This window comes from Notolepis coatsorum (assembly GCF_963971535.1).
Source record: "Notolepis coatsorum genome assembly, chromosome: 4".
Taxonomy (NCBI): domain Eukaryota; kingdom Metazoa; phylum Chordata; class Actinopteri; order Aulopiformes; family Paralepididae; genus Notolepis; species Notolepis coatsorum.
The window spans coordinates 24,641,053-24,668,310 of NC_140168.1; the positions used below are offsets into that span (position 1 = coordinate 24,641,053).

Here is a 27,258-nt window from a genome sequence, read left to right on the forward strand (position 1 = left end):
TATTTTCGCGGAATTTCTCTGAAATTACTAGAACTCTCCGAAACTATACTCATATTCAAAACGGTATAAAAACGGAAATGTACTGATGAAAAAACAATCCGTTTCGTACATGTTGACTGCAAGCAAGTCATTGATACGCGACGGGTGTATTAGACACATAGCCATAATTTAAGATATAGTTTATGCATTCGCAAATGTGCTCGTCCTCCCATTGATTAACGTGGTGGCATCCAAGCGATAAATAGTCATATCCGGCTGGCAACCAATGTGTTAAGGGTCAGCCAGTCTTACCCAGCTGTGGGTCCATGGGGAGTGAGTGGCCCTCTATGCCTGGACGTCAACCAGCTCAGGAGGCATGGGGGACTTGGGGTGTTTGCTCTCAAAGTGCTGCTTGAATGTCTTGGGGTCCGGCATCCGTGTCTGAAAGGGGGAGGGGGTCATGGACATTAGACCAATGAAGAAGATGGAAGCAACGGCTGTGATTGGAGGATCAAGAATGGTAGGGGCTGCTTGATCAGAGCCCCTTTAAGAACAACAAAGGCCCAATCCCAATAGATTAAGATTAAACTGGACTACTTTATTCATTGCACACATTGACAATTTCATCATGCAGTGACACACATGCAATTCTTTCTTTTTTTTTGGGTCGCCGATGAAATGTTCCTCTCTGCATTTGACCCATCATCCCCCCCCCTAGGGTTGGGCACCGAGAACCGGTTCTAATAGGAACCGGTTCCTAACTTCAGTTATTTTTTTTACTTTGTTAATTAATACCCTAGTTACAGTACAGCAACCAAATTAAACTGTACTCAACTGATGTGAATAGTATGACATTTTTAAAAGATTTTACAAAAAAAATATAATAATCTCCTGCGAAATAAACTGTGACCTGTTTTGACCTGCACCTCAAAGAATCGGAATCGAGAATAGTTTTTGAACAGGAATCGAAATGGAGAATCTGAACCGGAATCGTTCAAATCCAAACGATGCCCAACCCCCCCCCCCCGCACTGTGCGGTAATAACCGCGGCGGTAGGAAATATTTCGCAAATTTGTGCGGTAAGGAAAATATCAATACCGCGGCAGCTCTAGTTAAAACTCAAAATTGCTATCGATAGTCACTGGGAACTATTCGACTACCCCCCCCCCCCAACCCCCATTCAAACCCTTCCCCGGCGACCGTCGGTTATGTGATAGTAAAGGGTTAACACCTTCTGTCATGTGGCAGTGAAAGGGTTAAATGACTGAATGTAAAGTACCCACCAGGCAGACGGGGCAGGTGTGGACCAGAGCTACCATGGCTGTACTCTTCTGGTCGGGTGCCTGGCCCTTCTTCTTATCCGCTGCCTTCTTGGCATTCTTCTGCTGGGCCTGGATCTTCTGCTGCCCACGAGCCATACTCTTCAGCTATCTGTTGGGAGAACAAGCACAGAACAAGATCCGTTGAAAAGGCACAATCTATAAATGTTGTCAAACGGCGACCTCTAGGCAAAAGAGCCCTGCTTGGTCCCTTTGTGTGGGTTGGATTTCAAGGCTGAGATATGAGTCGCTGTCGACAATATTTAGCGCGTGGGAACTAGACCAACAACATAATAATAACAAATAATTTAAAAAAAAGTCCCCCACCAACCCACTAGGTGGCTGTGCTGCATTGTGTTGTACAAATGGCCATATTTTTGGATTTCCTCTACCAGTCTTTCTTTGATTTGGTCCATGTTTGTAATGTAGTTACTTAATCGCGATCGATAATGGAATGCTCCGACCGAGCTCCCGAGATGATAAAAGTGCGTCAAGAGGAACACGGACATGGCCCGGCCCAGGGCAGCGGCCAATCACAGCTCTGCGCTGTCCGTCAGCTTGCATCGATTTGACGTGGTGCAGCTACATTTTCTGGCCGGCTGCATGTAGGCGTTGCCGGTAGTAGGGCTGACCTTCAATTTTTTTTTGGAATTCTAAGCTTCATTTATAAATTCTTTTTTATGTTGTGGGACTTGTACAGCACTTTGTTCAACTTTGTCAGTGGTGTAAAGTTTAAACCTTTTTAAATCTTAGACAAACGAAACACTTTGCTTTCGTAAAATATTGTGAGCAGTCATTTGAGGCTTTATAAAAGCAGCACAATAAACACAAATCTGTCAGTGCCGAGTCCGACCTCATCTTAAATAAACAGCATTGCTTGTTGTAATTACGGTATATATTTTTTTTTCGAAGTATTTAAGACAGCCCTAGCCGGTAGGCTTGCGGGATCTCAGTGGGCTCACCGCAATCTTCACAACCACTTTGTCGTTGGAGTATAAATTAATCAGTGGGTATAGGAGAGGGTGTTTCTACCGCTGGCACCTCAGGCACTAGTTTTCAAGTTCAAGTTTGTTTATTAATTGTCATAGTAAAATACAGAATACTTTATCATGAAATGCTCTGTATGAGCCCCTGAGAGTGTGCTAGATAAAAATAGATAAAAAGTATAAAATAGAAAAAGTCAAAAGTACGTAAAATAAAGTGTTCAGTCAATATACATATATAATGTACAATACAGAGTAAAAAGAGTAACAGTGAGGTACAATGCAGAAATGGGATGAGGTACAAACTTAGGGTAAGGTGCAATGAGGTATGAATTGTAGTGCCAATCTCTTTACTAATAAATATAAAGTGTGTCAACAGTTAAAGTGTCTAAAGTGGGTGTTAAGGTGAGTGTTTATTTAAAGTGAGTGTGTACATGTGGATGAGTGAGTGTAGATGATGGGTTGTTACATAATAGTGTAATTGTCATTGAGCATCCTGATGGCCTGGGGATAGAAGCTCCTTCTGAGTCTCTCTGTACTGGCCATGAGACTCCGGTATCGCTTGCCTGACTGCAGCTGTTCAAAGAGGCAGTTGTTTGGGTGACTATCTACAAAGAGAGGTCTGGAGCAATTCACAGTATAATAATAAGTCACTGAACTACAAACACACGTGTCACATTTAGATATAGAGGTGGAGTGGAACAAACTACCACTCAATATCAAGGAAACCGAGAGTGCTGCAGCCTGCAGTGTTAAAATCCAGGATGTCTGTTTAGTAACCTGCACTGTAATGTTGGTGCGAGTGCGACTGTATTATGTGCTTCTTAACCTCTGTTGAACAATGAGTATTGTCTCTATGCACTTTATTGTTGAAAATAATTATTGCTTTTAATGCACCAATGAACATGAATGATGCTTTTAATGCATTTTTCTTTTAATTGAAACATGAATACTACTACTAATTAGGGGTGGGAATCACCAGTTTCATCATGATACGATACGATATCGATTCTTTGGACAACGATACGATATTTGCCGATATCACAAAGTCTCTCACGATACAATACGATACGATTAGATTCAGGTGCCTGCGATCGATATGAGATGATATCATATGCCCATTTAACACAATCAGTTATGAGACTCGCCACAGGATTTTCAAAATAAGAGTATCGATCCGATTCGATCGTTGATAATTACATCGATGTATCGATCTGGATCGATGTATCGTCCCACCCCTACTACTAATGCACTTAGTGGCAACATCACCTCCTGGTTTGGGAATAGCACTGCACAAGACCGAAGCAGACTACAAAGAGTGACACGTTCAGCGGAACGCACAATTGGAGGGGGGCTTCCCACCCTCCAGAACATCTACAACAAGCGGTGCAGGGGCAAGGCTAAGAGAATCATCAAGGACTCCAGCCACCCGAACAACTGCCTCTTTGAACTGCTGCGGTCAGGCAAGCGATACCGGAGTCTCAAGGCGAGCACAGAAAGACTCAGAAGAAGCTTCTATCCCCAGGCCATCAGGCTGCTCAACGAACAATAAACACTATGCAACAACCATCAAATGCACACAGCACACACATCCACACGCACACACTCACTTTAAACAAACAACACACTGCAGCACCCACTCTCCACACTTTAGATCACCTAAACACACTTTATATTTATTGGTAAAGTATTTGCACTACAACTCGTACACATTACTGTAAATTGTACCTAAATTGTACCTCATCCCATTTCTGCTTTGGACTATATAGTATTGTATATTAGTATATTATATATTGTATGGTAACTCAGTTACTTCTAGTCTGCATCGAACATATGTCTATACTGAACACTGTGACCTCTATTTTTACTTCTTTTTACATGCTACTTTATTTTATTTCATACTTATCTTGTCTAGCACAGTCTCTGGAGCGTAACAGTAAGAAGCATTTTGTATAAAAGTATTCTGTACTTCTGTATGACAACTAGAGCTGCCGCGGTATTGATGTTTTCCTTACCGCACAAATTTGCAAAATATTTCCTACCGCCGCGGTTATTACTAATTGCATTAGTTTGAATGCATTTTTTTTGTAGTCTACTCTTTATAGCATATAGCCTGCCTCTAGTCTAAATGTCTATCTTTAGAGGATGACTTTGCAGCATGAATATTGTTTGGGATTCGGCATGCACGCATTCGTTATTAAAAGTGAAACACGGATTCGAAGTCTCCCCTCGGTGTCGCGAGCAGGGGTGGTAGCGGCGCGTCCGCCGGTTACCCCCCCGACCCTTTCTTCTTCTTATTATTATAACGTTACTACTTATGATTACAAAGGCATTCGATTTGTGGCATTAACGTTAGTATAGTTACTAGGGATGCCCCGATCGATCGGCCACCGATCGTTATCGGCCGATAATCAGTATAAATATGCGATCGGGGAATTCCGATAATGAGTCATATTCGCCGATCGCGGAAACTGATCAAGTGGATATCTCACTCGCTTGTCTCAGACGCACAGGACCTGCAAACTGCTCCTCCTCCCTAGCCCCGCCCGCCCCGTGTAGAGTTTGTAAACAAAGAGGTGCGGCTCCTCTGCTCGAGTCTGTAGTGCATTCGACCTGCGCTAACGTTAGCTACCTAGCTATCGTTACTGTTTAAACAAAATTACCCAGTCAACTATTCACGTTTAGTAGGCATTGTCTAACTGTATTTAGCCGGCTAGCTACCGATAGCTCCTGATATCAACAAATGATCCAGAAAATCTAGTAGTCCATGTTCATACCTCCGGTAGCTTGCGTTAGCTTGCGTTAGCTGACGTTAGTTTACTGTTCAAAACGAAATGTCCCATTGAACTAAAGTTCTGTCTTAACGTCATCTAGCCGGCTAGCAGTAGCTACAGATAGCCCTTGATATCAATGTCTTATAACATTGATTTAATACGTATTCGAGCTGAGGGCTTGCTGAATGTGAAATGACCAAAGCATAACGTTACCAATAGGGTCCCGCTGCAGCGCCGGAGAATCCTTTTTGGAGCTGGGCTACTAGAGTACACACAGACAGTGGAGCTGTTTGCAGATAGCGAGCATTTTGACTTGTTGCGTGGTGGCGATGTCTCGCAGATAGGCCTGCCACGATAAGCAATAAATCGATTAATTGCCGCGATAATTAAAATGAATGCAATGATTTTGACGGGCGCGATTAATTGCTATTTGCGCATTTGTTTGAGACGGAACCAGTGCCCCTTGCCAGTCACTGTCCGTGTTGGGAGGCGGGCCGCTGGCTTTACTACAGAGCACAGCACAGGAGCTCCGTGGGGCTAACGTCAGGGTTTCCGTTAGAAAAAATTGTTGCCGGTCTCCGTGACCTGCAAGATTTCAATCTACCGGACAAATGAGATTAATTCCGGTCATAGTTTATTGAGCTTTAAAACAATTGATAGGCAGGCTATATAAAGAATGTCATGTAGATTTATAATATTATTACTTAAAACTAGACTACTTTTGCGTATACAGTCATTAATATATTCCAAATAAAATAAGTCCCTCGATACTCCGTGCTGCTGCTGACTTGAAATAAAATAGACCGTGTATGTGGGCAGTCGGTCCGACACTAAACAGCAGTCTGTTATAATCACATTTTTATGAGCTAACAAATTCCGTTATATTGGACATTTGTATTAATTATATCAAGCGAAGAACTGAGAAATTTGGCAGAGAGACGGCAACATTATCGTGGGTTTGCGTGATGTATATCTCCACCTCCCAACGACTTGGTGCTGGTCATAATGTCCGGTGAAAACAACTCCCTCCAAGCACAACTTGACCACCCGAACCGTACCAAAACAGGCCAAAATTAAATAGCCCATGCGACGAACGATTCATTACATTCGTTTCATCGTTGCTCCACCAAGCAGCCGGTCCAACAATATCAGCGCGAGCCGGCCGCAGTTAGTTTGCAAGAAGCATCCAGCTGCAGACCCGCAGAGCAGCTTTCCAGGTCTGGGGACCGCACTGTGCCAGCAAAGCTGGTGGGTTCTGTGGGTCTGCAGCTGCATGCCTTCCGCAAATCCAGCAGCAAGCTCTCACTGACACAGCGTCGTCATTACCAGACCGGCTGCTTGGCGATGCAACGACAACAAACGCAATGATTGTTTCGTTCATCGCATAGGCCACCCAACTCCAGCCCATCCAAATACAATTCAAATAATCAAACTGTGCCCAGAGGGAACTATTTTCACCGGACACTATGACCGGAGAGATTAAATTTGTCGGACTTCAACAGATTTTGCCAGTCAAATACCGGTAATTACCGGCTAACGGAAACGCTGGCTAACGTTACCCCTCATTGTGTCTATTCTACTAGCATTAACGTTACTCATACAAACGATCAATAGCGAGTTATATTGATCACGCTATGTACGATAGCCATGCTAAAACGCTAGCACAACATTAGCACCTAACCTAACAACAAGCCTTAACAAGTCGGCAATCTTTTTGTGAGACTAAACTCTCCGCTCGGTGGCAAATAGTGTTGATGTCGGTTTTGTTTAATCAATAAATGAGGCAGAATACACAGTGACTGTATCCTTTGTTTATTGCACTTGTGCCTGCTGCAAACATAATGATTATGAAATCCGCGGTCTGTTTTCGTTCAGACTCCCTCAGACTCTACAACGAGTGACGCGTCTCTATTCTGACCAATCAGTGGTCTGCAGTGTTTCACGTGACTTTTCTGGTACCACTTCTACCAATAAGATGCATGCATCTCACTTCTACTCGCTTGGAACCACGACAGAGCAGGGACTAAAAAAGTACCTGATAATCACAACAATACTTCCGGTCCGGTCGGTGGGCTTCAAAATAAAAGTCTAAAACACCGGAAAAGACGGAGCGGTGGGCTTCAAAATAAAGGTTTTGGGAAATAAATGTCTCCAAAAAAAAATTCTCTAACCGGTCGCAATAATATCGCTTATCGCGATATTTTCGGGGGCAATTAATCGCCCAGCAAAATGTGTTATCGTGGCAGGCCTACTCGCAGATAATACAAGTACAAGTCTAATTATATAATATATATATTTTATAAAAAAAATAAATAAAAAAAAAATGTATATAAAATAATTTTTAATTTCTTTTTAATCAAAAACGATCGGTATCGGATCGGTATCGGCCGATATGGCTCACGACGATCGGTGATCGGTATCGGTGGCAAAAAACGTGATCGGGGCATCCCTAATAGTTACACGTTCGTATTTACCGGACCATAGCAAGGCAAGCGTTACTCAATTAATATCCAAGTTCCTTTCTTTGCTCAGAGCGTGCCGAGTTGTACCCATTCTGCGGTCTGTTAATAAAGTTTTCAATCAGACAAGTGTATAGAACGAAGGGCTTTTATTATAACATTTCGTTGCAGTAAAATCATTATGCCTCGTTCCCTGAGGAGCGACGGCGTCGGTAATCCACTCCGGTCTCCGGTGGGAGCTAACGTACTATTAGCCGTGTTGTGACTGTGAGCTCTGATCAATGGCTCATGGCTGAGATTCAGGAAGTAAAAGCACTGCAAGATGCTCCAGCATGTGACGCGTATCTCTTCTGACCAATCAGTGGTCTGCAGTGTTTCATGTGACTTTTCTGGTACCCAATAGGGTCGCTTGGAATCTCGACAGAGAAGTAGGGTATATCTGCAGAGCCGCAAGCCCAACGAGAGCGTAATAATAATAATAATATAATAAAAAACAGCTGTGATGCCGGTATTCAGCCCAACGCTGCGGTGGGCATGATGTAACAGCGATACCGCGGTAATACCGATACCGCGGCAGCTCTAATGACAACTATTAAAGAAACTTGAACTTGAAACTTGAACTTTAGACTATTCACTAAGAATGTTCAATGCACTTCAAACAGACGCCAACAACGTGCCAATCTGTGTGTTTGGTTCTTTAACCTCACAGCAGCAATGGCAATACAAACAAAACAAACAATAAAAGCTACACAAACGGCAGCCTAAAAACAACGGTCTGTAAACTAAGCGCAGTACCAAACAGGGCTCCTTTGCCTAGAGGTTGACGTTTGACAGCAGTACAGATCCTACCTAAAGATTGAAGTGTCACCTCAAGACATTACTGGGTGGGTGCACTAACGCTTCATCTATTTTGAGTTTATTGAAGCAGCCACAAGTAGTGACACTTCGAGATGATGCTCTTCTTCACGTGATATTAGTGCAACACCAATGTTATCCTCCATTAGGGACGGGAATCCAAAACCGCTCCAAAATCATCCTGTCTGCCTTGATTCTCTTATAGACCGTTTCTGATTCAGCTTGACAGAGCCTTCAGTCCACCGCTCTCTCTTTCCTTCTCAATGGACTGCATTTATATATATATGAATGAATGATCATTACATTTATATAGTAAGTAAGTAAGTAAAGTTTATTTATATAGCACCGTTCACAGACCAGGGTCACAAGGTGCTTCACATAGTAAAAACATCAATAAAATGCAGAAAGATAGCAGCATGGTAAATTTTTTTATAAAATACGTTAGATCAAGAAAACCAAAACAGATAAGACATAAAAGATTTACACAGAGCATAATTCATCAAACGCCTGTTTAAACTAGAGATGTTCCGATACCATTTTTTCCTTTCCAATCCGATACCGATACTTATCCGATACCAGTGCATACATAAAATATATATATATATATATATATATATATATATATATATATATTATACTTTTTTTTTTTTTTTTTTACAGATACTGTTTTATATATACTGTTTTTTTTTTAGTAATAACTAGAAAGTAATGGTATTTATTCAACAACAGGTGATTGTATAGATTTGTATTAGTATCATTAATCAATGAGTATGGGGCTGCAGCACTGCAGATATACCCTACTCCAATGATCCACACGGACATTAGACGGTGTTGCACTCGCTACCCAGTCTGTAAGCTAGTAGCAGATAGAACGTGCATGTTGTGATTTTCGATGCAAAATAAATATTCAACATTCTCTTTTGAGACTCCGCCTCACTCTTATCATTTGGCACTAAAAGCTAAACATTGCCACCGATATGGCTGTCCGCAACATGTCATTAATTGTGTACACGAGGTGGTCGATCAATGACGACGTTAACGTGAGCTAGGTTAGCTAGCATGAGCTACCGGTATATGGAAAGACTGTAACGTTACAGGTGACAGTGATTTAACTTAGAATACTCCTTTGCCAACTTGCTGTACTTTGCTTGCAGGTCTGCAGCCATTATTGCTGGATTATGAATAGCCCCAACTTTAGCCAAGGTAACGTTAAAGCTAGCTTTCGGTTAGCTGTTCAATGCTAATAACACCAGCCACCAAGCGAACCTATCAGAGCTCCCCGTCAACAGCGCTCTGTCGGGACGATGGCATTTTAAGAAAGTATCTGCTGTTAAAATGACAAATCGATTAAGCACACGTTTGTTTTATAATGCTCACTCAACAGCAGGGCTGTACGTTAACTTTTTTTGCACATAGCACTGGTGCTACAGAGGTTGATAGTTTTGTAGCACAGGCCAAAATCTTGTAGCACAAGTATAAAACATGTTATATTTGTAACAGTCACAAATGTGCCTATTGTATTTGTGTTATTTAGTTGCAGTGCCATGTTTGGCTGTCATTTAGTATATCGCCATGTGTTATTATTACTATAATAGTAATACTCTCATATGCTATTTTCAATTAATATCATAAACAAAATAAGGAATATTAGCATAATTTTGACCCTGATGTAAACAAGACAAACGTCTTTCTCTGGTCTGCATCCCCTTAACAATTGTGTGTATTGAGCCGTACTGTACTGTACCCATTCTGCAATCTGTTAAATAAAGTTTACATTCATTCATTCACACACACTGTTTCAACTCACCACCCCTGCATCATATTGTAGTCTAGTCTGTCTTCAAACTTCCACTCCTCTCGACATTTTTTATATTTGAATATCAACATTATCTGTCCATCCTCAGTTTACTATAATATACTCCTGTCCTGAGTCCTGACTAGTGACTTCATCGTCTTTCCAAACGCACGCACGCGCACACACACACACACACACACACACAGGGAAGGGGAGAGAGTGCCCCCCCATTTCCCTTTCCACACCGTGTCTGCTGGCTCTGCCTGTGATCAGGATTAGCTTGTTAGCTTGCTAACGTTGTAGTGATTGTAATGGTACATAAACGTTAATTTCGGGCGATGTGCGCATAAAGGAATGGCGACGGTGCAAAGCATGTAGATGCATTTGACCCGTTGCGAGAAAAAAAAAACACCACAGACTTATTTCGGGACGTGTAGGCGCACTGCTGTGTTACGCAGCAGCAGTGCGCACCAACACGCTGCTCTGCTTGCAAGCACGGATAGGGCGGATATGACTCGTCGAGTTGTCACGGAGTTTTTTCAAAATAAGAGTATCATATGCACCTGAATGTTGCTAGCTGTCGAGCCTAGTTATTATAGCTGGAGCTGCGCGTGGGCAGAAATGAGACCCGCTACAGGATTTTCAAAATAAGAGTATCTATATGAACCGAATCCCTATCGCACCAGTGCTAGTGAAGTAAATCCATTCATCGCACAGACCGCTGTTGCTGTAGCACGTGCGATATATATCTCGCACTGTACAGGCCTGCTCAACAGACCGCAGTGTTGTTGATAAATTACGTCATATGGTATCGGAGCGCAGCATTAGAGCAGCATCGGCCGATACCGATACCAGCATTTTAGGCAGTATCGGCGGCTTTTCCGATACTGGTATCGGTATCGGAACAACTCTAGTTTAAACAACACAGTCTTTAGCTGCTTTTTAAAATATAGCGCTTTTCTAGACACTCAAAGCGCTCCCCACAATGTAGGGTGGAATTAGCCTCCTTCACCACCACCACCACATCAACATAACAGCTTTTATCCAAAGTGCTTTACAACTTATGCCTCAAATTATTCACCCATTCACTCAGGCAGAGGTGACCATGCAAGGTGCCAACCTGCTCATCGGAAGCAGTTGGGGGGTTAAGTGTCTCACTCAAGGACACTTCGAGGCGTTGCTGGGAGTGGGAATCTAGTCTAGAGCCATATGAAATCAGTTTAATTTTTTTCCAAATTCCATAGAATTTTTTTCCAAATTCCGTTTTTTTGGTTTTAATATTTCAGAATTCTGTATTTTGCTTTGTACGCTCATTTTACAATCAGAAATAGTGTCTAATAAGTGGGAATGAATAAATGTCCACAATTTAATAAGATATAACAGTCCATTTAATAGGGCTGTCTTAAATACTTCGAAGCTTCGTTCGATGGGCATGGGATTTGAATATGAAAATAAATTTTGATTATTAAAAAATATAAAAATATAAATGATATATATATCTGTTTTTGCTAAATCAACTCTGCCTCTCTTTGTTAATTACAACAAGCAATGCTGTTTGTTATTTAAGATGAGGTCGGACTCGGCACTGACAGATTTGTGTTCATTGTGCTGCTTTTATAAAGCCTCAAATGACGGCTTACAATATTTCATGAAAGCAAAGTGTTTTGTTTGTCTAAGATTTAAAAAGGTTTAAACTTTACAGCACTGACAAAGTTGAACAAAGTGCTGTACAAGTCCCACAACATATAAAAAATTTTATTTTTATTTTTATTTACAGTTGATTCCATTTTTATTGCTCAATTCCGCGATTCCGTCCGCGATTCCGTGATCGCGGATTTCATATGGCTCTAGAATCTACCTACTGAGCCACTGTAAGTAACATTGTTCGTCAAACAGTGTCGAACTTGAGTGCTAGTCTTGAGTGCATAGTAAAGACATATTAGCATAGTAGGTAGTACTATAGGCAAGGTAGATTCATTCCTTAGTAGCAGAGTGCATACTAGTAAAAGACAGTACACAGGTTAGTAGTTGTTTTAGCCTATAGCCTATTATAGAATTAGTTTTCATGTAGTAGGTTCTGTTCAAATCTATAATCTATTTATAAACACAAGATACTTGTGCCCTAACGATAAGGATAAGCGCTCAATGAAGAAACCCACTCCCCTTGCCAAAAGAAAGTCTAACATGCCTATAAATAGTTATTATGGAGCTACACACTACAGATGCATTACGTGGCCCTTAACACTTTGGATGCCACTGGTTAACATGGTTGAATGCCAGCACCGACTTCAATGATAGCGTTGTGAACGCATAATCTATGTCTTAAATTATGGCTATGTGTCTAATCTGCCCGTCGCTTATCGATGACTTGTTTGCAGTAAACAGTGGAAACGTTTTTTTTTTTTTTTTATCTGTTCATTTCCGTTTGATAGCATTTTGAAAAGCCCTCGTTTTCTTGAAAGTTTCAGGAAAATATAAAGATTTTAGGCTTGGGCGGTATGACGGTATACCAGGGTATTTAGAAATCCCGACGGTATTGAAAATCAATAGTCAAAACGGAGTTTTGTTGTAGTGCACACACGCGCCAGCAGAGGGCGAGACCAGTCCTCACTAGTGGAGCGAGCCATGCAGAGCTGGTTGTCTACACACAGGAGGAGGGGAAACCCCGCTTCAGTGGTGGAAGTTGGCCTTTAAATGAGACACGCTTACCGTTGCTGCTGGCTAACTGGCTATTCTGAGAGCTAACTGTTGTGTATGATCACAAGTTCACAACGGTGTTCACGCTTTACGGTAATGTTGCGACAGTGCTGTGAAAATACCGTAAAGCGCTGTGGTAACGATAGTGTGTGTTGTTGTTGTGTGTAGGATGCTGCGGGCGAACTGCTACCATTCTGAGAGCTTAACGTTAGCACTAGGATGCTGCGGGAGAACTGCTACCATTCTGAGAGCTTAACGTTAGCACTAGGATTCTGCGGGAGAACTGCTACCATTCTGAGAGCTTAACGTTAGCACTAGGATGCTGCGGGAGAACTGCTACCATTCTGAGAGCTTAACGTTAGCACTAGGATGCTGCGGGAGAACTGCTACCATTCTGAGAGCTTAACGTTAGCACTAGGATGCTGCGGGAGAACTGCTACCATTCTGAGAGCTTAACGTTAGCACTAGGATGCTGCGGGAGAACTGCTACCATTCTGAGAGCTTAACGTTAGCACTAGGATGCTGCGGGAGAACTGCTACCATTCTGAGAGCTTAACGTTAGCACTAGGATGCTGCGGGATAACTGCTACCATTCTGAGAGCTTAACATTAGCACTAGGATGCTGCGGGAGAACTGCTACCATTCTGAGAGCTTAACGTTAGCACTAGGATGCTGCAGGAGAACTGCTACCATTCTGAGAGCTTAACGTTAGCACTAGGATGCTGCAGGAGAACTGCTACCATTCTGAGAGCTTAACGTTAGCACTAGGATGCTGCGGGAGAACTGCTACCATTCTGAGAGCTAACGTTAGCACTAGAACTGGCCATCTCCTTGAGTTGTTTACTTGGTAACACAAGAAAGAAAGATACTGGGATGAATAAACAAAATAGGAAATAAAATGTAGAAATGCATGCAATACATAAATAAATATGAATATCCATATATGAAATAGAACATTTAGATAAGGTGCTACTGAGATGTTTTGGTGAGTTCTTTGTTTTTTTGTCGAAGTAGCCCTTCTTAAAAATGCATGAACATTCACTGATAATTGGTCTGTAGTGGAGTCTACAAGGTCTACATTGCCGGACCATGTAAAATCCGGACCTTGTAGACCGACATAATTCTGTGCATAGTTTAGTCTACACAGGCCCAGGGGAGGAAATTAGGCCACTTTACTCGCCAATTGCGAGTATTTTTTACGTTTGGCGAGTAATTCATGAAGAGCACTCGCCAGTCTGGCGAGTACTAGTAATTACAAAACAAAACAAAAAAATCATTCTGCAATCTGCTGATTCGCTCACTGGCACAAGCCGAACTCTGACTCCCCCCTTGATTCCTCCCATTTGCGCCTCATAATAATCCGACCATAACCAATGAACATCATCGTTGTACAGATGCGCTCTAAGCTCCTCCAATGAACACTCATTTTCTAGAAGATGCCGCCCATCTAGGGGAAGTGGACAGATCACTGCGCGCGCCGCGCGGACCTACAGACTCCTGCCACCGGCAGCCGGCTTGACAACGTAGACAAACTTAGACAAAAATACATCAGTGGATGAAAATAATTGCATGTAGAGTCGTCGCTTTCGGATATCAGTGCGGTCTGACATGGGGGCGAACAACAGCACGCGACGCGTCTCCTTCGAGTCGGATGAGAAGGACAAGTCAACCAGCATTAGCCGGCTAGCTACCTAGCATGTAACAAGCTACCATAACGCGCATTCAACATAGTGGACGACTATACTGAGCGGCTTTGCTTAAATGCAGCCGAGTGACATTTTATTATTACCGGGTTTCCCCCCATATCACCACTCGCCCATATGCCCTTCACAACGGTGATGTTGTCATACTTGGCATTCAGAATACACCTGCTGAACCCCTAGCGTTGTCGATTCGGTTCCAATGTATTGTCATCTTACAGCACAAGTACAGTACAACCAGAATACATTTGGCATACAACCAGAGTGCAAATGTAACAAGTCAAGTTCAAGTTGTTTTATTTAGCTATTACATTACAGTGAAATGCTTGGTTCTTTCACTGCCCAACTCAGTCCAACCTAAACCAGCCCAACCCAGTATTGATTGATTGAAAACTGTATTAACAGATTGCAGAATGGGTACAATACAGTACAGCTCAATACACACAATTGTTAAGGGGATGCAGACCAGAGAAGGACTTTCGTCTTGTTTACATCAGGGTCCCCCATTTCAGTCCTGTTTGCTTAATGCCTTGTCCACTTCCTCCACACTCCAATATGCCCTTCAACCCTGCTCCTGTCAAACCTGCTCTTTCCATTCCCTCCATCATGTCCCCCCTTTCTGATGAATATTTCCTGCACTTAAGAGTCAGACACACATTCCTAGTAGTTGAGCTGTGATGAATGAATGAATGAAAACTTTTATATTTAACAGATTGCAGAATGGGTACAGTACAGTACGGCTCAATACATGCAATTGTTAAGGGGATGCAGACCAGAGAAAGACTTTCGTCTTGTTTACATCAGGGTCCCCCATTTTCAATTCATCATTCAGTATAACCTAGACCAGCCCAACCCAGCATCTTTCAGTGCCCAGTTCAGCCCAACCCAGTCCAGAATAGTTCCCTCTTTCATGTTAATATGTGATTTAATGATGTAATATTTTGAAGAGTAGAGACAGTGTGATTAATTTACTATGATTGAAAATCAATTTAGACGAAGACGTACAAAGAAGTAATTATCACAATTAGCGATTTTTTTTGTCTGGTAAAAAATCTGTTTGGCTGGTAAAAAAAATCAGATCCTCGCCAGTTGGCTGGTAAGCCAAAAAGTTAGTTTCCTCCCCTGCGTGACAGGCCATATTTCAAATAATCAAAATCTTACTTCATTCATCTTAAACATTCTTGATTTGGGGGATTGGTAGTTCCCATGAAATCTGAAGTTGTTCAAACGACAATAGCGATCCACCTTGAATTAAATCACACAGCCGAGTGAAACCTTGTTGGCTGCGTCACAGTCACGAAAGGGGCTACTTAATTAATTAATCCAATCCACTTTATTTATAGAGCACATTTAAAAACAACAAAGTTTACCAAAGTGCTGTACAAGTCCCACAACATAAGCAAAAAAATTAAAAAAATTAAATCTAAGCTTCGAATTAAAATCGAAGCTCGGCCCCGAAGCTTCGATTGCCAAAAAAAGCTTCGAAGGTCAGCCCTACTTATTTTATACTTATCTATTTTTATCTAGCATAATCTCTGGAGCAAAACAGAAAGAAGCATTTTATATAAAAGTATTCTGTACTTCTGTATGACAACTAATAAAGAAACTTGAAACTTGAGATCAGATGTTCTCCAAAAAGATGATTCCAATTCCTGAGTGATCGCCATTCCAAATATAGATCGTGTTTATTGATTCAGCACTGGGTACTGTAAATATGTATTCCACGCTGTTTTCCGGCTCGGCAATCACTTCGATCTCTCCAGATGGCTTGCCGGAAAAGTAAAATGAGGAAACTGGACCCCCCCCCCCCCCCATCAGTCTAATCCAATGGGGTGCAGTTACACAGGGAGAGACGATAGGGGGCGGAGCTCAGAGAGAGGTTGCTGCACTAGCGTGAGGCTCGATTGATGAAATATGAATTGAAATCGCTAATAAAAATTTAAGCAAACGACAAACAAACGCTATATAGTAGGGATGCCCCGATCACGTTTTTTGCCACCGATACCTATCACCGATCGTCGTGAGCCATATCGGCCGATACCGATCCGATACCGATCGTTTTTGATTAAAAAGAAATTAAACATTATTTTATATAAAAAGTTTTTTTTTATTTATTTTTTAATAAAATATATATATTATATAATTAGACTTGTACTTGTATTATCTGCGAGACATCGCCACCACGCAACAAGTCAAAATGCTCGCTATCTGCAAACAGCTCCACTGTCTGTGTGTACTCTAGTAGCCTCCAGCTCCAAAAAGGATTCTCCGGCGCTGCAGCGGGACCCTATTGGTAACGTTATGCTTTGGTCATTTCACATTCAGCAAGCCCTCAGCTCGAATACGCATTCAATCAATGTTATAAGACATTGATATCAGGAGCTATCTGTAGCTACTGCTAGCCGGCTAGATGACGTTAAGACAACTATTTAGTTCAATCGGACATTTCGTTTTGAACTGTTAACTAACGTCAGCTAACGCAAGCTAACGCAAGCTAACGCAAGCTAACGGAGATATCAACATGGACTACTAGACTTCCTGGGGCATTTGTTGATATCCGGAGCTATCAGTAGCTAGCCGGCTAAATACCGTTAGACAATGCCTACTAAAAGTGAATAGTTGACTGGGTAATTTTGTTTAAACAGTAACGATAGCTAGGTAGCTAACGTTAGCTCAGGTCGAATGCACTATCTAGACTCAGCAGAGGAGGTCCGCCTCCTCTGTGTTTACAAACTCTACACGGGTACGGGCGGGGCTAGGGAGGAGGAGCAGTTTGCAGGTCCTGTGCGTCTGAGACAAGCGAGTGAGATATCCACTTGATCAGTTTCCGCGATCGGCGAATATGACTAATTATCGGAATTCCCCGATCACATATTTATACTGATTATCGGCCGATAACGATCGGTGGCCGATCGATCGGGGCATCCCTACTATATAGCGTTGCTGGCATTCAGCGGTCGGCATGAACTAACGACATAAGCGTCGCTGATGCTGGCACTCAAAGTGTTAATGGCCCCTAACAGCCCTGCCAACGTCAACAGACCCGTCCCCTGTGGAGGCAACGTCAACAGAATATTTTCAGGACAACAGACTAAAGGATTTTTTTTTTTATAATAATAATAATAATAAAAAGAGCAGATACAGCAGAGGTTCCCAGCCTTTTTGAGAAATAAATGTCCAGGACTTCTCCCAGGAAACCTTCTCAACAATCCAGGACAGCACTTGCTCACAAACGGTCATATGATTTACCGGTAGGCCTAGTATCGACACATTTAATCCTCGGCCCGGTCTTATTTACCATTTATATTAATAATATTGTCTCATCTCTGAGCAGCTGTCAAAGCCACCTTTACGCGGATGACACAGTTCTCTATTGTACTGCTGATTCTGTGCAACTGGCCACTAAATATTTACAACTCTCCTTTGACGCCCTGCAAGATGCACTTATTAGTCTAAAATTGGTGCTTAATGCCAGTAAAACTAAATTCATGTTGTTTTCCAAAGCCAAAAATATTGTTTATAGTGACTTGCATATATCGACTCTGAACAGTTCTTATATCGAGAGAGTTTCAGAATACAAATACCTTGGTATTTGGATTGATGAAGGACTTACATTTAAATATCATGTGGGCGTTCTCGCCAGTAAATTACGGAAAAAGATTGGCTTTTTGTATAGAAATAGAGCCAACTTCCCTATGATTAGTAGAAAGAGAGTTGTTGAAGCAGTATTCCTATCTGTTTTGGATTACGGAGATGTGATTTATAGACATGCAGCGGCTTCCACTCTTAAGCCCTTAGACTCTGTTTATCATTCAGCCATTAGATTTATCACCGGTGATAGTTATGGTACTCACCATTGTATCCTATATAATAAGGTCGGGTGGGCCTCTCTGGCAGAGAGACGTAAGTTGCATTGCAATCTTTTTATCTATAAAGCCATAATTAGAGATTGTCCAAATTATATTAGTTCTTTATTGGAATGGACCACTGGACCCTGTCGTACACGATCCAGTTTTTGGCTTACACTTAGAGTGCCTAGAGTTTGTACTGAACTTGGTAGATCTGCTTTTGGCTTTTTTGCCCCTACATCATGGAATACCCTGCAGGAAACACTGAAACTAGACACTCTAGTGTCTATGGGTCGGTTTAGAACCTTAATGACCAATCAGGTCACCACAATATGTAATTGTTTTTAAATTATTACCTCTGTTTTAATTTTGAGCTATTTTATTCTTTTTAAAAGATTTTTTATTATTTTTTTTAATGTATTTTAAAATGTGCTCTCAATTATTCTGATTGTCTGATGTCTTTATATTTATGAACACACTGTGACACTTGTGTATGTAACATCTCGACGGCACTGTAAATTAGTTTAATTACTCAGTGTATTATCGAGTATAAATAAAGATTGAATGAATGAATGAATTTAACCCCAGTGTTGTGAAGGATCAGATTAAACCGAATATATATATTTATTTATGGATATATATTTAATAGTATTTGTATATCGTTTGATATCCCCTGTATATTCCTTGTACAATATGCACTGAATATCCCTTTAGTCTACTAAACAGCCCATAATAGTTTCATTCTACCATTGGACGAGAACCTGGCGCCAGCAGCCATGCCCCTTGGTTCAAGTTCAATCGTGCCGCCCAACATGTCGTGGCAAGCCCGGTTCCGCGTAGGAATACGTCTGGCGAAATACGAATGGTACTATTTGTTCATAGCGCATATATATATGGCGCAAGTAAAGTAGAACTTTCTTTTAGTCCATTAGTTCTTTACCCTCCAACCGAGTAACAGACGCAAAGCCTCACCCACGACGCACGTGTGGTGCAGTAAGGCCTACTTGGCCTCAGAATAGGCATTGAGATATCGTGTGGATTAATAGTTGAATTGTCATAGTTTGGCACTATACCGTCGAGTTGGACGTATTTCTATTAAGCTAATAATACTCTATTATGTATGGTGCATCGTTCGGTTAGAGTTATAAAGTGAGCAGCACCCCCATCGTTCCTGACGTTATCTGGAGTCTTAACCAGGCTGGGCAGACCACTAGTGGTGCTTGCATCCGAGGAGCTCCGGGCCAGGACGAGTGGACCTGTACATTGGATTACTTTACCCGGACGACGGCGAGCCTTCCACGGCTTGGATTATCTACATGCTTTGGGTGCTTTGATTATTCCATGGATAACGGCCAACACTGCTGAGTGTTGGAACTACCCCCCGGAGAGGAGTCCAGGTGAGACGGCGCTCTACACCAGTGAGGTCGCCTCACGTCTCTCCGTTGTGGACCGGCAGCTACCGTCCACCAGAGGGTCCAGCTGTATTCATCTGCGGACCGAGGTTCTGTGGGCATCGTGTTCAGGACTCTGAATTCTCCCAAGAAATCGTCGGCCAGATGGGATACCGCCAGCGGCTCTTCTAACCCCCCCCTCCTACTGTCTTACAACCAGCGGGACACCCCCCCCCCCCTTAGTGTATCCAGCTATAATCATTTAAGTACCATTGCTATAGTTCCCTAAAGAACCAGGTTGTATACTTACTCCCTGCGTAACCAGAGATTGGACATTCAATGTTGATTTACCTACGAATACTCATTTGCCATACAAGTGCATTTCAAATCATAAATGTCATCAAGTGAACGTTGTATATACCCTTTGCTATATAAAATATTCGATTTGTACATTTGTGTGGACTTCGTTTCATCAGGTGGGAAAGTGTTCATCATATCTATATCATGTACTGGATGGCCAGAAGTTAAAGTACAAGAGGTAGTGGTTTAATAATACCATACTTATCAATACAGTCAGGGAATTGTACCCCTCAGTTACACCCAGTTTTAGTCCTATTTAAAAAAAAAAAAAAAAAATATTATTATGATGCAGGGTTCATGATTACGTGTCTCACGTTCATTACAGGCGACTGCTACACCAGTCACAAAATGTACGTTTTGTAGTCGTTATGGTTAGGATTTTACAGCACTTAAATTTAAAAAATAATGCCATGGTGGACCAAGCAAAGAGAGCATTGCCAGGTACCCAAGGTGGGGTATCTCCCGGGCCTTTGCATATTATGATCGACGCGTCATATTGTTAAATGTGCCTTTTGCGGTGGAAATGGCAGACGTTCAAAGTCATAACATGCGCAACGTAGGCCTGCCACGATAACACATTTTGCTGGGCGATTAATTGCCCCCGAAAATATCACGATAAGCGATATTATTGCGACCGATTAGAGAATTTTTTTTGAGAAATTTATTTCCCAAAAGTTCTCAATTTTCTTTAAAAAATTCACTAATATAATGATAATAGCATAATAATGCAAGGACACCGTTTCAAAGTGCAATAAACTTTTATTTAACATTGGAAGACATTTTAAATATCCTAAATAAAAAAATGCTCAGTTTGATTGTTTATTATAAAACAAACTGAAACTGGAAACAAGCCCTCTGTCTGGCTTTTTGTGTCATCCTTTTAACATGTACATGTATTATTAATGTACCTTGCGGTACCATGTACAAAATGTTAATAAAGTATGAGGAAAACGCTGTCCAAAATAAACGTCTTTTCCGGTGTTTTAGACTTTTATTTTGAAGCCCACCGCTCCGTCTTTTCCGGTGTTTTAGACTTTTATTTTGAAGCCCACCAGTCCGGAGCGGAAGTGTTGTTATTATCCTAGCAGCACCTATGAGCGGCCAACTTGTCTCGTCCGGTTCTGTGTTTTTGAGCTAATGATAAAACAAATGTTGAGATTGTTGGTGAACAACTAACTTTAGGTTAGTTTTAACGTTAGCTACTAACGTTAGATGCAGCTACTACAGTGTTGCAGACTAACAGTTGGTAAGCATGCACTCAAGTGTGTAGTGAAACACAGATGAGTGCATGCAATAGCAACTGAACATTTTGAAAGATTAAAGATAGAGCTAATAGCGATAGCAACTGAACATTTTGAAAGATTGAAGATAGAGCTGATAGCGGATCTATTTGAGGCACAGGGGCGGCGCAAAGAGGGTCACGTCCTCCCCGTCTTAGTCACGAGACATTCAACACTCCGGTCATTGCTCAGGGACAGCCGGAGACAGGGAGATAGGGGGCGGCGCAGAGAGGGTCGCGAACTCCCCGACATCATCGCGGGACGTCCGGCACTCCGGTCACCACTACGAGACCTCCGGAGACAGGGGGGCACGCAGAGGGGATCGCAACCTCCTGGCCTTCATCACGGGACGTCAGACACTCCGGTCAGCACTCCAGGACAGCAACTCACAGGGGGACTTAACTTGTCCCCGTGTCCAGTCCTTTGACTAGCCCCACCCGTTCATTATAAACAATGATGCATGTAATTGTATTAACGTTATTGTGTGTTGTAGCTATGCTATACATTGTATTTAGTTTGTTAGCTATTTAGCTAATGTTGTTAGCATTGAATAGCATCAACGCTAGTCTTTATTTAGCAGTCCAGTTTCTCCGGGCAGTAGCGAGTAACTACTTGGGTCTAAAAATAGCTACACTACAAATAACGCTGTTTGGTTCAAAGGAGCAACACTATTGAGAAATGTAGTTAAGCTATGTGGCGTTGCCCACACGGAGCTCCCGTGCTGTACTCTGTAGTAAGGCCAGCGGCCCCCCACACGGAGAGTGACTGACTGGTTAAAACAAACGGCAAATAGCAATTAATCGCGCCCGTCAAAATCATTGCATTCATTTTAATTATCGCGCCAATTAATCGATGTATTGCTTATCGCGGCAGGCCTAGCGCAACGTGTAATCTAATTAGTGCGCAGTGAATCACGTTCAAAATATAATTTAATTCTCTTAGACCACTATTCGTGATTCTGCCTAGAGCCAGGACTCAACAGTCACTGTAACTTCCGTTTTTCGCTCCAGCTGGAAGCGAGGGGCTGAGCCTGGCTGATACCCACACTTTACAGTTTAGAAGCAGCTTGGCAGCTCTTCAGCCCTGCGTTCTATAGCCTGTGATAACTCCTCTTGGGAGTCTAGCTGTTTCTATGTAAACTCCGCGAGCAACGGGGTCCAATAAATTAGTCTTTAACATGCTTTATATCCTCGCCATTACTATATGCCTGTGTCCCGTCGCGGTTAAAAACCTTTTAAACTAACATTAGCTGCTAGTGCTAACTAAGCTAGGCTAGCTCACAGGAGAAATCAGTTTCATGGAGTTCTAATGGAAGGGGGGGGGGGGGTCTCTCTCTCCCTCTCTCTTTCTCTCTGTAGGTTCAATGATGATGATCAATGAAGTAGCCAAAATGTACACTATAAAAAAGAACTTGATAGTTGATAATAAATATTAGCAAAAATATTGTAACATCATTACGTCTGCTATAAGCTAAGATAAAAGATAAGATAAGATATTCCTTTATTAATCCCCTTGGGGAAATTCCAGCGACACACACATACAGCTCATCGTCTCATTAATAATAATAACATCACAATCATTACATTTTTTACAGTAACAATGGCACAGCATAAATTCAAACCAGGGTTAGAAATTAACATTTTTTTTCAAGGGCTTTTTTTGCCCCCCTTAATTGCTTTTCGGGGGCTTTTTTTTGTATTTCGGGGGCACAATATTTTTATAATGAAAATTAACATAAAGATTATAAAACATTGTTGACACTTTTTTTTACAGTCTTCATCCCTATGTTTGATAACGTAATGTTAATGTCTCCATATATAGGGCTCTACGCTAACCTTTTTCCCAAGGAGCACATGTGCTCCTAAATAAAATGTTAATAAATAAAATCTAAATACAAATTTAGGAGCACACAGAAATTTAGGAACACAGTGACAATTGTTCAAGTAACACACACACACACGATGTGTGACATCATGGCTTGGTTTCATGTTTTGAGGTACGTACCTTCAATTATCTGTAAATAATACATACATACTCTATCTAAATAGATTAAATATTATTGTCCCTGAGGGCAAGTTGTGTTGTTTTCTTGATACATCTACAAATAGCAGACGAATAACCGGTTGCCTCTGGATCAATGAATGTCTAATATTGAATAATATTATTAGATATTTTATTTTTAACATCCCTAATTCCAACAGTCAAGAGGCTTGTTTCAAATTGATGAAAAACCCCACACACGCAACGTTTCTGAGTATAGGCTCTGGCCAGATCGATCAATGAAATACGTTGCGCGCTCAGCGCTGTGGAATGAAGGAAATGCGCATCGGGATCGGATTTGGATGTTATTCTTTGTAGTTGTGTTACAAATGGAACGGTCTTTCCCCGCCGAACACAAGTTACTTAACGTTACACGGGTCGCGCTATGCAGATGCTTAGCTTGCTAACGTTAAGATAGCAGTGTAATGCTTGATGAGAGCAGAGCGCTCTCTCTGTGTTCGCACCTCTCAAGTGCCTGGAAGCATCTCCCTGTAACACGCAGCGGGCCCCGCCTCCCTCCTCCTTGGAACAAACATTCCACCCAAAAACTGAATTTCAGTCCAGTTTCAATCTGAACTATTAACAGCGGAGCTGTTTTGTAATCTTCACAATCACTCGTCTGTCTCGCACTGCAAGTAAATGATTTTTCCGGTGTGCACACACACATATTATTAGGGGCAAATACGCACTGTAGAGCATATATATAATTATATATATAATTAGTAAACTGTCGGGGGCTTTTTTTGCCCCGCTTAACTGATTATCAAGGGCATTTGGTCAATTTTCGAGGGCATTTTGCCCCAAGCCCCCGTTAATTTCGAACCCTGATTCAAACAGACATGTACATTTGTTGACACATGTCATCTACAGAATGCCTGAGACGCCATATGCGATAGTCAGGCTGCATCAACAACAGAGTAGTTAAACAAAGTGTCGTTGCGCCAGGTGGGCGGGAGGGAGGGAGGGATGGACCGGCGGGGGTCGGGAGACAGTCTTAGGAACCACTCCTACAGCGTGCATACGTGGCAGCCGTCCAGAAACAGTTCTTACAGCGCTCGGCGTAAACACGGGAGGGGAGGAGGTCTGGGTGGGGGTTGGGGGTAGGGGGGGGGGAGTGCCGAGCCAGATCTGGTGGGGAGCCTCTTGTGTGTGTGCATACATTTACTATATGCTACTCTTTTTCACATGGATTAGGCTAATTAGCTTTAACAATCCTGATTCCTGAGCCTATTTTATTCAAAAGGAAGATATTGATTTAAATATGTTATATAGCCTAAGGCAAGCCTATATATAAAAAATACATTTTAATCGTATCTCCTGTGCTAGCACAAGCACTACCATAGAGTGGAGTGGAGAGATAACACACAATACATATAATAACTCATGGAAATATACTAAAAAGCTATTTATGGCCTGTAATAATCTCTCTGGCTGGTAGTTTTTTTAAATCTAAAGCTAAAAAGGATGAGGATACTCATTAAACATTTTGAAATATTCAATTGAAATAGATTTTACTGGTAAATTAATGGTTAATGATTAATCGATAAAATAATCAACCGATTAATCGATAACAAAATAGTTGTTAGTGAGTAGTGACAGTGTTAGCTATCTAGTTCCAAGACTCCCAAGATGTAGTAGCACTGAACGGCACAGGAAGTCCTTCATTCCGACAGCCATCAGACTTTACAATGCATCACTGTGCCTCACTGAGCACAGGGTGACAGTTACCATCTTCCTGGACTTTTACTTTTTAAAACAACATTCAACATGAGACAATTCAAACTGATGTATAAGGAAATGATGTATAAGGAAATGATGTTCACGAGGTACAGGGATGAGTAAGGGACTTGATATTCACGGGTGTTTACATTTTTTCTTTCTTTCATGTTTTACATATATAGTTTTTTGTTTTTGTTTTAAAATAGTACACTCATTTGAGTAGTGGAAAAGGGGTAAGATTAAATAAGTGTATACTTCTTCCTACTCCTTTTCGAACATGTAGATTGAGTTGTGTTTTGCTTTTGTTATTGTTTGTTTGTATTCATTGCATGTTCGAAATAAAGATTTCAAATCAAATCAAATATATATTACACTTACTGTACACTTACTGTATATTTTATATTAGAATGTATATACATAACATAGGAAATGTATATCCCGGAACGTACTTTATTCTTAGGCTTATTTTTATTCGTGTCTACCTAAATGTTTACTGTGAGCGATTTGTAGTGCCAAATTTCCCTCTGGATGGATAAAGTATTTCTATTCTATTCCCAATGGATCGTGTTTTCCCATTGGGTTTATCTCTTTTTCTGGAGGGGAAACCATTGGGAGCACAGGGTGAACATGCAAACTCCACACAGAAAGGCCTGAGAGATACCCCACCTACCTGCTAGGTACTTAAATCTTGCCCCTGACAAATACCACCCATAATTATAATAATAATACTAGCAAAGCCACTCTGGAAAACAACAAACTAAATTGAAATAAAAAATGAAATAATAAAAAAAATATATATATAATCGAAAGTACAACTATAATAATAACTCATATTATGAGCATGCAAGCTGCCTAAATAACTGTTGTATCACAGATGACTCAAGACAGAGATCATGATCATTATCTCTGGTATGTCATAAATGTCTAGATGTAGCGGTACTGTCTATCTATCTGTATGTCATGTATGTCATTATGTTATGATGAATTGAAAATGGGGGACCCCGATGTAAACAAGACGAAAGTCTTTCTCTGGTCTGCATCCCCTTAACAACTGTGTGTATTGAGCCCTACTGTAAAATTTGTAATATGTAAAAATGTAAAATAAATAAAAATGTCAATCAATCAATCAATCATGCATGACTATCGTGCCGAGGTCTAACGTTACCACCAGTCCAGAGACTGAACACACCTCCACTAACGTTAGGATTACGTCATCTGCTCAACCAAAAACAGAAAGCCCATTTGCTTATTTGACAAAACATCGAAGTATTGACAAATAATAATTATTAGGTAACGCTAGCTAATATGATTTGTTTGATAATCTGTCTATATGCCCCCCTCCTCCCTGTGTGGCCTTCTTCCACCGGCGCCGCATTGCTAGCTAACGCGTTAGCAAAGAGGGGGTGATTTAGCTAACGTTTGCTATGGTTTTGTACGTTTCTAAATGACTTATTTATAATTATCTATTAACTAACATAAAACGACACTGTAATGCCAAATCAATATGATATTTGGTCATTATTACGAAGCACATTTACCTGCTTAGACTTCTGTGGCCCACACGTCTCTCTTTGCTCTTCCTGTGTGAGTGTGACGTTACTTTTTTTTTCTTCTTTGGAAATGCCAGACGAGTTCAGAGATGGTTTGTACCAGAGGCTGAAAGGAGGGTAGGCAGCAAACAGCGCCGCCAAGCGTCTTGGTATTTGAACTTCAGCACAATACTTATTTCCATGTACACACAGATGCGAGACCAAATATACAATTTATAGGAACACTTTGATAGTATATTATGTGTACATGCATATATTACTTTCATCTGCACAAATAACCATTCACATATGACACACATCTGCACAAACAACCCATGCTTGTACAGTTGTACAGTGTCCCCCACCCAGGCCCGGACTGGCCATCGGGAGCACCGGGAGTTTTCCCGGTGGCCTGGCCTGCACAGATAAAAAAAAGAAAATTATATATATTAAAAAAAAAAAAAAAAAATTATATTTTTTTTATTTTTTTTTGCCAGGCCATTGTTTCTAGTTGTGGCGGCGGCGCGGCG

The 27,258-nt window shown here is 41.4% G+C and overlaps 1 protein-coding gene across 1 annotated transcript in view; it reads right to left on the bottom strand.

Moving 5' to 3' along the window:
* Nucleotides 1-26,820, bottom strand: part of LOC311227152 (zinc finger protein 706) — a 32,662-nt gene extending 5,842 nt beyond the window's left edge. The window contains exons 1-3 of the mRNA XM_084312691.1: nucleotides 26,738-26,820; nucleotides 1,263-1,410; nucleotides 292-420 (exon numbers count right to left, since the gene is read on the bottom strand). Of these exons, the coding sequence (XP_084168817.1) occupies nucleotides 325-420; nucleotides 1,263-1,397 (231 nt within the window). The 5' untranslated portion in view covers nucleotides 1,398-1,410; nucleotides 26,738-26,820 and the 3' untranslated portion in view covers nucleotides 292-324. The remainder of the gene's footprint in view (nucleotides 1-291; nucleotides 421-1,262; nucleotides 1,411-26,737) is intronic.
* Nucleotides 26,821-27,258: the final 438 nt, after the last annotated feature.